We start from the raw sequence: 12,129 nt of genomic DNA, 5'->3' as shown, positions 1-12,129 counted from the left end.
TTGGCATTTACAGAGCTATCGTACTCTAGTTTCTGCTTCCTTATCGGGCATGTTGCCTCCAATTCATCTGACTTTCCCATAAATTTGGTTTTAGTTTAATTTAAGGTCCTGCATTAAGAACTGGGACAAAAGAATCAACTGCTCCTTTCCACAAAAACCAAATCTAGGCTGAAGCAACAAGAAAAACACAGTGAGACCAATCTTGCCCATGTCCAAACACTTTAGAGAGAGGATTGTCCACTATAACACCAGCGGGAATGGTGTTATAAATAAATCTACATTTTTAAATATACCCATTCAGTAGAGTACAAAAAGCCTCATTTTTAATATTTGATTCTGACCCACAGAATACAGAACTTTCAAATTTGCAACTGAGTCTGACCAGAATTGAGAAAAGAATCTGCTGTGGAACCTTTATAATAGCAGCAAGACCACCAACTCTGAGGGGTCCTTGGTGCTCTCTGAGCTTGCTTGTTTTCTTGCAGACATTTCATTACCCAAACTAGGTAACATCATCACTGCTAGTAAGGAGTGTGTGTGGGGGGGGGAGGGGTGCTCTCAGTTTATATTTTAGTGGCTTGCCCTGTCAGTGCTGGTGGAAATGGTCTTAGAGGTTCTTTGGTTGTTTTCTTGATTGTTGGTCTGATATTAATTTTGGAGTTAATCTAGGCTATATTTAGCCATAGTTTCCACTGGGAAACGTGACCATCCTAGAACAAGCTAAGTCCAAAAACTCTAAGAAATTACTAGAAGCCTGACACTCTGACAAATGAACCACCAAGAGACTCACAGACATAAACAATTTCTACATACTATGCAAAAAAAGACAATTGAAAAGGCAAAAAGGGAACAAAAAGACCAACCTCCCCCCCAGCAATCAGCACCCAGGATGAGCATAGATTAACACCAAGATTAACAGCAGACCATCAATGAAAGGAAATAATACCACAATCAAGGAACTGCCAAACAAACCCACAACAAACAGCCCAACCAAAAAACGTATAAGATCAATACTGGTGACAGGGCAAGTCGCTAGAACAGAGTTCCCCAACCTTTCTGGCTTTGCGGACTGGTGGGGGAGGGGGGAAGGGAGGATGGTTTAGTGCAAGGGTGAAAAGCATACATAGCTCCATTTGTGTGAGCAGCGGTTAAACGTGCACAGCTCCATTTATGTGAGTGTCAGGTAAATGCACCCACCACCTCCGCAAATGCTTGCCCACTGCTAACACAAGTGGGGATGCACACGCTCTCCACCTTCTTCCATGATTCCACACAGCTCATGGCCAATACTGGGCTACGTCCCAGGGGTTGGGGATCTCCACGCTAGAATATAAACTGAGAGCAAGCTCCACTCTTTACTAGCACTGATGATGCTACCTAATTTTGCTAATGAAATGTCTGAAGAAAACAAGCAAGCTCAGAGAAGACCAAGGATCCATCATTTCAACCCTGAATTACAAATATTCTCCTTTATTGGTACAAGCAATTATAGTATACTTATCTTGCCTTAATATAAATGTTATAATGATATTCTATTCTATATTGTATTACACAAACACACACCATCGTACAACACTCCTCTGAGAGCCTGGGAAATATTTATAGTGGATGAATGGTTAAGAGAGAAAGCACCAGCATTTTCTACTTATGCTACATTCAATATAAACATATGCATAATGACACAGCTTCAATTTTGCAAAGATTTTTCCTTCCTTCCTTCCTTCCTTCCTTCCTTCCTTCCTTCCTTCCTTCCTTCCTTCCTTCCTTCCTTCCTTCCTTCCTTCCTTCCTTCTACGGCTATTGCTGAACACTTACAAACATCTCTGGTTACTTACAGAAGGTTAAAACAAGTGATAACTATTAAAGCAATAATAAAAATGATATTATGGACCAGGATAATCTTGTTATCTTTTCTATACCTCCTGTCTCCACTGTAGAAGCAAAAGTACAATGATCCAAGTATTGTGGCCTGGGTTATTTAAAGAAATGCTAATATGAAAAAAATTTGAATGTTATAAATGTTTTTGTTCTTTTATTCTGTTATTGAGCCAATGACAGATTTCTGATACAAAGTATATGTTGCATATCTCCATTAGAAAAATAAATGTTCAAAACATTTCCACACTCAAACCTGGTCTACAACTTTCTGGTATGAACTTTCTAACAAAATGTAATGTGATGACAACAGAAACACTAGGAGAGAAAGTTGTGTTTATCAACTGCTAAATGAAAAGAAGATGAGTTATCATCATGGAAATGTCATGAGCCTGCCAATGCCAGAAACTTTAGATCAGATCCTGCATCCCACACCTGCTTCTTCTTTCACTTTTGCTATGGAACACAAGGACCATCCAGCATCTTCTGAAACTATGTATTAATGTTTAATTTCAACAGATTCTTTGACTGATCTTCGTAATGAATTTTGTACACATAAGGAAAACATTCTTAACATTCTGATGATACCTTTGATATTCAGGGCTGCTCATAGTGAAGGTCAAAAAAGTCAGAATGGCAGTTGCAGCTGTGCAATCAAAGTCCACCCATTTTGATGTGTGTCGTGGTGTATGACATATGCACCAAACAACAGGACTTCAACTGCACAGTTGCAACCACCATCTTGATGCCCCTTTGGACGCCTCAGGTAGAAACTGTGGTTTCAAATATCTCATAGGCATAAGATTTCCATTCCTTTAGTTTACAATAATGAAATAACTTTTAGAAAGTCTTCTCCATAAGTCTTTGAAATGACCGGGCTACACATTATGCTAAGCCACAATGTTGCTTGACTTTGGTTATGGTTTATTCTATGAGCCTAACACTGGTTGTTTAGAAACTGTTATTAGGAATGCTTTCAGACTGAGATCAATGTCTGAAGGATGTATTAGGTGCCACTGCTCAAAAAGTATAATAAACATGTATTAAAATAAATACAGTTACCGTATTTTCCGGCGTATAAGACGACTTTCTAAACCATGCAAATCTTCTCCAAAGTCGGGGGTCGTCTTATACGTCAAGTCATCTTATACGCCGGAAAATACGGTAATATAATTAGACACATGCAACTAAAAATTATCTCAGCCAATGTATTAAAAATTGCTACAATTTATTAATATAGTTTTAATACCATAATACCATATATTAAATTGATTTTTATGCGTAAAATTGCAAGTGTCTTGGTGACGTTTCGACGAAGTCCCATTCATCATCTTCAGGCTGGTGTTTTCAGCTTCGTGCTTCGAGCAGCAATGTGTGGTCTTAGCTGTTTCTTCCTTTTAACTGCCAGTGGGGGTATGAACTGATTGAGTGGGAGCTTTTTCTATCTCGATGGCTTCTCTGATTAAAGTGAACATTTTAATAACAGAATAATCAGAGAAGCCATCGAGATAGAAAAACGCCCACACAGCATGAACAAGCGAGATGATACCTCCCGCCTACCAGCCATTTGGAAACCCGCCCTTATTGACAAACGACTCCCTAATACAAAAAATGATACCAGACCCACACTCACAAAAACCACACAGGATGTCACCACCACACATCCACGCAAAAAGCAAACCCAAAGCCACACCGATGATGAGGCACGACCACAAACCAGAAGCCAGACCACAGCTGCATTATTAGCCACTTTAAACCCCTCCAATCCATACATGAAGCAAACTGACACCCTCCATGAAGATGAGGCGCAACCACGAACGTGAAGCCAAAAAATAGCAAGGCAGCCCAAAATTCTTAAACCCCCCTGCAACTCAGACTAACCTGAGCACAACCAAACAGAACACTCCCCCAGACAATCAGAGCACAGCCAACCCCCCAGCCAATCAGAGCACAGCCAACCCCCCAGCCAATCAGAGCACAGCCAAGCCCCTAACCAATCAGAACACACCTCCACCCAATCAGAACACAGCCAAGCTCCCACCCAATCAGTTCATACTGGCAGTTAAAAGGAAGAAACAGCTAAGACCACACATTGCTGCTCGAAGCACGAAGCTGAAAACACCAGTCTGAAGATGACGAATGGGACTTGGTCGAAACGTCGCCAAGACACTTCCAATTTTACATGGGAGAAAACCCGAACAACCAAAGACCTACATACACACACACACATACACACACACACACAGAGAGAGAGAGAGAGAGAAAGCTTTTTCCGGACAGACTGGTCTGATTGATGCACCTTGGTATTTTGGCCTTTTGACTGTTATACTGCAGTTCTACTTATAATCATTTTTGCCTTGCAGCCCCCCAAACTAGGGGCATTAAGCAGGCTCAAGTCACTACTGCGATACATTATAAATCCAAATTTCTTTTTTAGCTCGAAATAGCTATTCTAGTCTCCCATTTAACTCTTTAACTCTTTGTCAACAAAAAAGAAATTTGGAATTCCTATTTTAACTCCAGGAGTTATATACCAATATTTTCATGCACTATTATGTAAGAGATGTCATCTTGAACACACACACACACACACACACATTTCATCCCAGGATTTCCAGGAGCTTTCAGAATAGTTCAAGAGAGTACATCAAGGCTCTCACCCTTTTAGCTCAACTGGAAGGCTGCACAACCAAATTTTTCTTTAAAATTAATATTAAAATATGTATATCCTGCCTTCTGATTTATAATATTATTGACAAATAGTAAAAAAATATAGGCAAATCATAAACTTTACGGTTGGAGCGATGGCATGCACAATGATGTCTCATAAAAGAATAGGGCGGGAGGTGGGAGTTATTTATCTGTGTGGACTCCAGAACATACAGATCGACTGCCTGCGTGCCCAGAATTTTTCATAAATATCTCACCATGCATTACATTATACAGCCGCCATACATTAATTAGAGCATCCGATAGACACTGCAATGTGTTACACTCACCCAAGTGAATCTTCATTTTTCACATGCAGGGCTTTACTAATTAAAATCAGCTTTGCAATTAAATGTGGAAAATTGTGTTAAACTTTCAAGCATGGTTTTAAGGAGGTGGGATGGAGAGCGGGGGCAAAACGAAGAGGAAGAAAATAATTTTTTAAGGGGGGGGGAAACCATTTCTTTATTTTCATGCAAATGAAACCCTCCCCTCAGACCCCCCCCATCAAAAGAAGAACTGGTGAAAGGGAAGGTATGAGGATTTTTCCCCCTCCCTTGTTGCTTTCTTCCCCACCCCTGTATTATACATGCTTCTCTCTGTTGCAGAGGCAATATTTCCGCTATCTTCCTGCCAGTCCTTGGCCCAGTTCCAATGCTTTTAGTGAATGCTATCTGTCAAGGCATGAATAATACAGCCTCTAGGCTGTCGGCAGAATCCAAATGAGGCATACATCAGGAAGCAAGCACTCGACTTTAGCTCCAGAACATGCTCCTGTGAAGACAGGCAATTATTCACCCACGGCTGCAGTCATGGCAATCAAACCAGTGGGTGAAAAGGTATAAGAAGCACAGGGGGAGGGGAGAGGGGAAGAGAAATGGGCACAACAGCACAGAGAATTAGGCAATTCTCGCATAAGAAAGGATTTTCTCATCAGAGAGATACATTCAGCTCACAGTTAAGAGGATGCTCCGGCAAACATAGCTATTCTAGTTTACTTCATTCTTTATTCAGAGAGTTAAACCTAAATGGATCAATATTTACTTTTTAAAAAATCAAGTTTCCAGGATTTATTCTCCCACTTTTCTACCTTGTTTTTAAAAAGCTTAAATAGAAGGAAAGAGAGATGGATTAAATAGAACATTTGATTTTTAGCTACATAGTAAGATGATTCTGTTGATTAAAAAGGAAAAAGATGTGCTGGGGGAAAAGACTGAAAAAAGGATTTCCAAAGGGGCAAAGAAAAGGAATGGCTGGTTTGCCACGATTCTCTCTCTCTCTCTCAAAAAAAAAATAAAAAATAAAAAATAAAATCAGAAATAATTTCATAGCCTGTTTTTTAAAAAATCATTTTAAAAGATGATTCGGGACAGCAAAAAATATTCCACAAGCACTATACTTCGATGCCCTGTGCTCATGACTTCCTCAATGTACTGTAGTTCAAATTACAGTGAAAGTATATTTACACATGGGAGAAGAGACACCCATTCTCACCACCACCATCACTGGTGATTTCAGTTGGGAATTATTTCAGAGCCTCTCCTAAAATGAAAATAGGAGATGGGATAAAATTATTTAAATGAACCTGAAATCATTTAAGGCTTAAGTTCCTTAATAACTTCAGTATAATTTTGCCTATTTTGTGCAATCAGCTAAAGGAGGCCCAGTGTGTGTTCCAGCACTAGGAGAAGTTTGGCTAATGGCAGCAAACAGCAGAACCTTCCTAAGCATAGTTTAGGTAGCCTGGGGCAGTAGATAATGTTTTGGGAGAGTTGCCCTTTCTTTGAGTTATAATCCCAGGACAGAGATATCATTAGACCTGGAAAAAACACACAGAGAAAGACTTTTTTTTCCCCCTTCCCATCTTCTCAAAATCTCTCTACTACTGCTATTAACCCTAAGGGTCTTCCTCAGAAATTTATAGCTTCATTGGAATGGCCTGGCCACCCAAGTTTTACTCCATGTAGTGGAATAAATTACCACTGGCCTTTCCTTATCCCCAGGCAAGGATCTATGGAGCCTTATCGCTAGTCTCTAAACGGCAATCACAAAAACCAGGAATGCAAAATCAGGGAAGACAATGTTTCATTCCATTTGGACCGTCCTACTTGCTATCTTTAATCTTGTCTTTATTGGTTTTATTTTAATTTGTTTTGATTTGAGTCATTGAGACTCAGATGGCATACAAGTTTAATAAATAATCATAATAATTTCATCAGCCACTGCTTCTACCATTAGGGCAAAGCTGGTTTCTACCAAGGGCTGATTCAGTGGAAATGTTCCTTAGTGGCTTTGTTGTAAGCTCCTTGGCAGCGAGTAGGAAAGAGCACTAGTACCGGTGGTAGCATCAATAGCTTTAACTTTTTAATTGAAGTGTTGGCACATTTCACAAACTTTCTCCTTGAGTGCATTGACTTTAAAAGAAGCTACATACAGGTAAGCTGGCATAAACTTGCCTGTATAATCACCTTATTCTTTGGAAGGAGATTTGCTTCAGCACCTCCCAAAGATACTGCCAAGGAAGCAGTAGGAAGTCTCTTATACCCAGATAATATCTAATCAGGATGACTTTTTGGCTAGACATGTCCTTATTTATTTATTTATAAATAAAACTTTATTTATAAAATTTATAGTCCACCCATCTTACTTCAAGGTAATTCTTAATGAGTTTTGTCTTATTAATTATGGTTTATTATTATTTGTCATTGGACATTGTATTTGTGATTTAAACTATCATCTAATATGCTCATTGAAAATTTACATTTTGGTACATTTGTCTGCAATCTCCCTAATTAATTTTCACTTGATTATCCTGGGTTCCAGGGAAAATAGTTTCAATTTCCTCAGGTTTATCCAACCTGGGAGTTTTATTTCACTGTGAAGTCAAAGCAGACATTCTTCCTTCCATGTGCAGAAAGTTGGAATGTCAAGGAAGTAGCAATTTAGGTTAAAGTTCCTTCCTCTCTCCTCCTTTGCTTTTACCAACAAGACAGAGAAGATTCAGATCAACTGAATTGTTTAAAGGTTTTCCTGTTCCCCAATACTTGTCTACTTACAGCAGAGTAAGAATATCAGGAAATGGAGTTATTTCATTTATTAGATGTACATGGCTACCCATCTCACCTTAGTGAGAGGGGAGCTTGAAGAACATATAAAAGTAGAATTAAAAAACATTGAAATCCCAAGAATAATAAGAAGCACATGAAAGATGGGTATAAAAATTACTGACATAATTTCATTTCATTATATACATATTGCTTTGATTTTCTACAAATGTAAAGTAATATTGAGAACAAAGAGATATTTGCAATGTATTGATTAAAAAATAATACATTATTTAAAACAAACATTGCATTAAAATTGTAACTTGAGAACTTCTTTTTGTAGTCATATTGATGAGAAATGGAAGAATATACTTAATTTTAAAAATTCTTCAAAAATTCACATGGTAATGTAATTCAACCAATAACTTGATTTTGTCAGAAGTTAATATTTAATTGTACAAATCAATCATCTTTATAGTGTTTGTGAGCTGACAAAAATACAATCAGCAAAAAACAGAATTAAGTAAATTTATGTCTCTTCTAACTTAATGAATCACTTTGTTTTGTACTACTGTGCCTACCTATAAAATGAAAAAAAAAATCCTTTCAAATTGTGTTTGGAAAGGCATTCTTCAAAGTAGGGTATAATTTTTCTTAAAAAGTGAATAAATTATAGGGTATAATTTAAAAATTATAGGTTTTTTTTTAAAAAAAACAGGCTATTGAAAAAAATACAGACTTGGATCCTAAATTGTTATACTGTTCACAAATATTATGTATTATTTAAGAGATGCATCTTTATTTCAGCATTACCCTTAAGATCATCAAATCCCAGAAACAGATATCAAGGCCACATTAGCATGGAGACAGAAAACAGGAAAAAAACAAGAGTTAAAGAAGAGGTACTTTGTGCAAAAAAAGTTGTATCTTCTAAGTCTGTAGCTCTGAGGCAAAATTATTCCATTTTTTCCACAAACATTTTGACAATGTCTAAAAAGACATTCCTTTCATTCCATAATTTTGATTGTGTGAAATCATTTATACCATAAAGGATTTATATCACTTGCCCTCAGTGATATCAAATGGGATTGGCCTAGAACTATTGTATCATAGTTAGACTGCATGGTTATCATGTCTGAACAGAACTGAGTTATATGCATAAGAAGCATGGAATCGGGGCACTGCTGCTCTTTCCAATTTCCTTGCAAGCACTGACTCTAAATCTCATGCTAAGCAACAATATCTTCAGGTTTTTTTCTTGCATTCACTTGAAAATGAATTAAAAACTGTCATGCAACTAAGAACATAGTTTGCCTGTCTGCAGACTTTGTTCTGATTTTTGGTTGTTGTGTCTTTCTAGGCATTGATTCATATTATCAAATAAAAAATAAATATCAGTTTATTTTATTCAACTTATTCTTGGTGCTCCAAAGAGCAAATGTATTTATCTGCATCTAACTTATCACTCTGCTCCCATTATATGTCTAAACTAGGGTACTCATCTTAGGATTGGATTGTGTGCCATGGTAGTTACTTTGAAACAATTTGTGGTTAAGAATGTAGAGTTAGCAAAGTTTGTATTGATTTCTTTATTCATTCCATCTTTCCATCCCAATTCCCTAAATCCTGTTGAAGTTGAAGATTTTAAACTCTAGCATTTGTGTAATTTATTACAAGATTGGGGTTTTATTGATTCCTTTAATACAATATATATATATACATATTAGAAACTGATGAACATCTGGGGTACTACATATACATATTAAAGGGCATGACAAAAACAATTTTCATCCTCCAATCAGTGTATTCTGTTCAATGCTTTTTTGCAATAAATATGGCCATTGTTGATGTAAAAGCAAGCATGAAACCGAAAGACATAGCATATTATATATACAAATTATGTATGCATGACTACTCTGTTCCATGTTTAGACACCAAAATCAAACCAATGGAAAATGCATAGCAAAATTTCCTAGGCATTCTTTCTGGCAACTTCACCCACCTGCAATGACAAATATGACTTGATAATGGAGAAATTCTATTCCCTAAATTTAGTTTTAATTGCTCTAACTGCAAGACTTTGAAATATAGCTCAAAAGAAATTGTATCAAGACCTGATGCACTGAGGAGTTAATAATATCCATGAATCTAAATAAAATGGTTGGAAAACACTTAGGGAATACGGGCTACTTTGTTTATGATTCAACCCTGTGTTAAAAGTATTTTTACCTATTAATATCCATAAATCTATATGCATTCAATTTCATACTCAGTAGAGCTGCCACTTGTTGTCTTTATAACTTGGGTCTTTTGAAAGAGTTGAAGGCAGCTTTCAATATTATAGGAATAGGGTTTGGCGCTTTTGTTATAAGCATTTGGAGTTTGAATTAGGCATATATTAAAACCGTTCCTCTGAAATCATCTACACTCTTTCACTTAAAATACAGAAATAAATATTTTGCTCTGCAAACATGTATATAATATAATCATCTATATAAAACATGGTAAAATTATGACATGAATAACAGTCACAAATTTGTAATTCACAATTATATTAGACTATATTTCTTACTACTAATTCTGATCAAATCTATGTGGCATTCAGTGGTGGTCCCTAGATATTTTCCTTTCAATATAACTGTACCCCTGAACTTTTTGTGCTGAAAAGCCTGTGTTTTTATTTCACTTAGGGACCAGATTAAATGACAGTAGTCATGCCAACTGAAAAAAAAATGTCACTAGTCATATTTTAATTTGCTATATAAGTTTGTTAGAACTGCATAGCTCGCCTAACGGTAGAGGAGAAGTAGGAATGCCTTCAAAGAAATGATATTTTATGGTGCTGATATCCAGGGACTGCCAATATGATTAATATGTCTATTTAGAAATAAATTTGATCAAAAAGTTAGAAAAGGACAATTGCATTTCCTTCTTTGATCATATGGCAAGATCTCAATTTCTGGGAGAGAAAGTAAATGATTAGAACGTTAGAATAAAATGAGACTGCAATTAAGTGAAAAGTGGGGGGAGGGGAGAATGCAAGTACAAAAGAATTTCTTGACTATACTATCAGTTTCTAGCCATTACAACTAGGTCATTAAGGCAGTCAAGTCAGGTAACTTGCTTATTAGATGCCTTCAGTTTAATCCATCATTAGCACACAGTCGCTCTCTCTCTCTCTCTCTCTCACACACACACATATTACCTTCTGTGTCTTGCATATTTGCCACTAACATGACCACTGCCATCACAGCCAGGAGTAGGGCAGCTATAAAAAAAATGAATTAATTATAAAGGTTTCTATATGCTGCATAGAAATTGTATTAAATGCAGGCAATAGTTGTTACAGAGATGGAGGGCAACAAAGAGAGAGAAAGAAAAATCAAATAACTGAAGGAAAAAGGGAGGAGGGAGTGCTTTTTATTAGCAAATCCCAGGGGAATTAATTTCATCAGTGCAGCAGGGCATGAGCAAGCCACCAATGAACTTGAAAGTGCATTATACCCATTAAAAGACATGAATTTTCTAAATTGCTAATGGGGATACATTTTATACTCAGCACACTAACCTGAACAGCTCTTGTATGGCTGGTTCCACGGGAACTGCAGAGAGATGGAAAATATATAAAAATTTATCATCTATTACAAGTACTCCTCCTTCTGCTGAAAATTGCCCAAAAAGGCTGTAAAAAAACAAGGGTCACCATGCATCATGCAAAGAGATTCTGGAGGATGAAGGTCACCCTGAGCAGGGGGCCTTGAGTGATTTACTGAAGCAAGAGACGTACCTCGAACACCTTTGGACCGTGTGCGATGGCGCTTCTCGTCTGCCTCCACCTCCATCTGGGAATAGATTAGCAGGCAGTCAATGCTCTTATCCTTCATGCACAGACTATCAATGCACAGACAGATACGGGCTCTGTATTTATAGACAATATTTTAATTCCATTTTATCCTGCAAGTAAACAGCCTGCACTGAAGGGGATTTTTTTTTTAAAAAAAGGCTCTCAATATTTGTTTGAGAACAAAAACCCACCGGGTAATTTCTTATATTAACTGTGTTTGCTGCTTTTCACAACTCTTTTATGCTTTTTTGTTGTTTGTTTGTTTTTTTTAAAAAAATGATTTAATGGCAACCCAATATCGGCAGAATAACAACTGATTTTTTTGCAACATGAAACTGAGGTTGGTTCTCTGCCATATTGTACTGGGAGACTTTCAAACAAGGTTTTTTTTAAAAAAAAAAATATTTCTACAAAAGAAGAAGGAAGGGAAGAAACACAATGAGATATTGAGATTTGAAGTATCTTCTGGGTTTTCACTATAGAAAAAAGAAAGAGTCTGTCTACTATAAATATCTAAATAAATTATTCTTATATATTTATACATTGTAAATAACTTAAAAATAAAATGTTTTCCATTTTGAATGTATAGAAAATCTAAGGGTTTTCCCTTTCTGTTTAGAAATTCCACTCATCACAAATATCAGTGCACGTTATATT

At 36.8% G+C, this 12,129-nt stretch overlaps 1 protein-coding gene across 14 annotated transcripts in view; it reads right to left on the bottom strand.

Moving 5' to 3' along the window:
* MYT1L (myelin transcription factor 1 like) overlaps positions 1–11,824 on the bottom strand; it is a 118,934-nt gene extending 107,110 nt beyond the window's left edge. For 4 of the 14 annotated variants that reach the window (XR_005557263.1, XR_005557264.1, XM_039348058.1 and 1 more), the window contains exons 1-3: positions 11,416–11,817; positions 11,197–11,230; positions 10,834–10,896 (exon numbers count right to left, since the gene is read on the bottom strand). Coding sequence is in view for 11 of the 14 variants with exons in the window: in XM_039348058.1 (XP_039203992.1) it covers positions 10,834–10,896; positions 11,197–11,230; positions 11,416–11,512 (194 nt within the window). In the remaining 3 variants the exon portion in view is untranslated. Of the gene's footprint in view, positions 1–10,833; positions 10,897–11,196; positions 11,231–11,415 lie in introns of all 14 variants that reach the window. The other 10 variants (XR_005557262.1, XM_039348062.1, XM_039348057.1 and 7 more) reach the window with 6 other exon arrangements.
* Between the last annotated feature and the right edge of the window lie 305 nt (positions 11,825–12,129).

The sequence above is a fragment of the Crotalus tigris genome, unplaced genomic scaffold, assembly GCF_016545835.1.
Source record: "Crotalus tigris isolate CLP2741 ecotype Arizona unplaced genomic scaffold, ASM1654583v1 scf7180000018117.651136, whole genome shotgun sequence".
In the NCBI taxonomy this organism is placed as follows: domain Eukaryota; kingdom Metazoa; phylum Chordata; class Lepidosauria; order Squamata; family Viperidae; genus Crotalus; species Crotalus tigris.
Note: the sequence above shows the minus strand (reverse complement) of the source record. Positions and strands in the feature narration are given on the sequence as shown.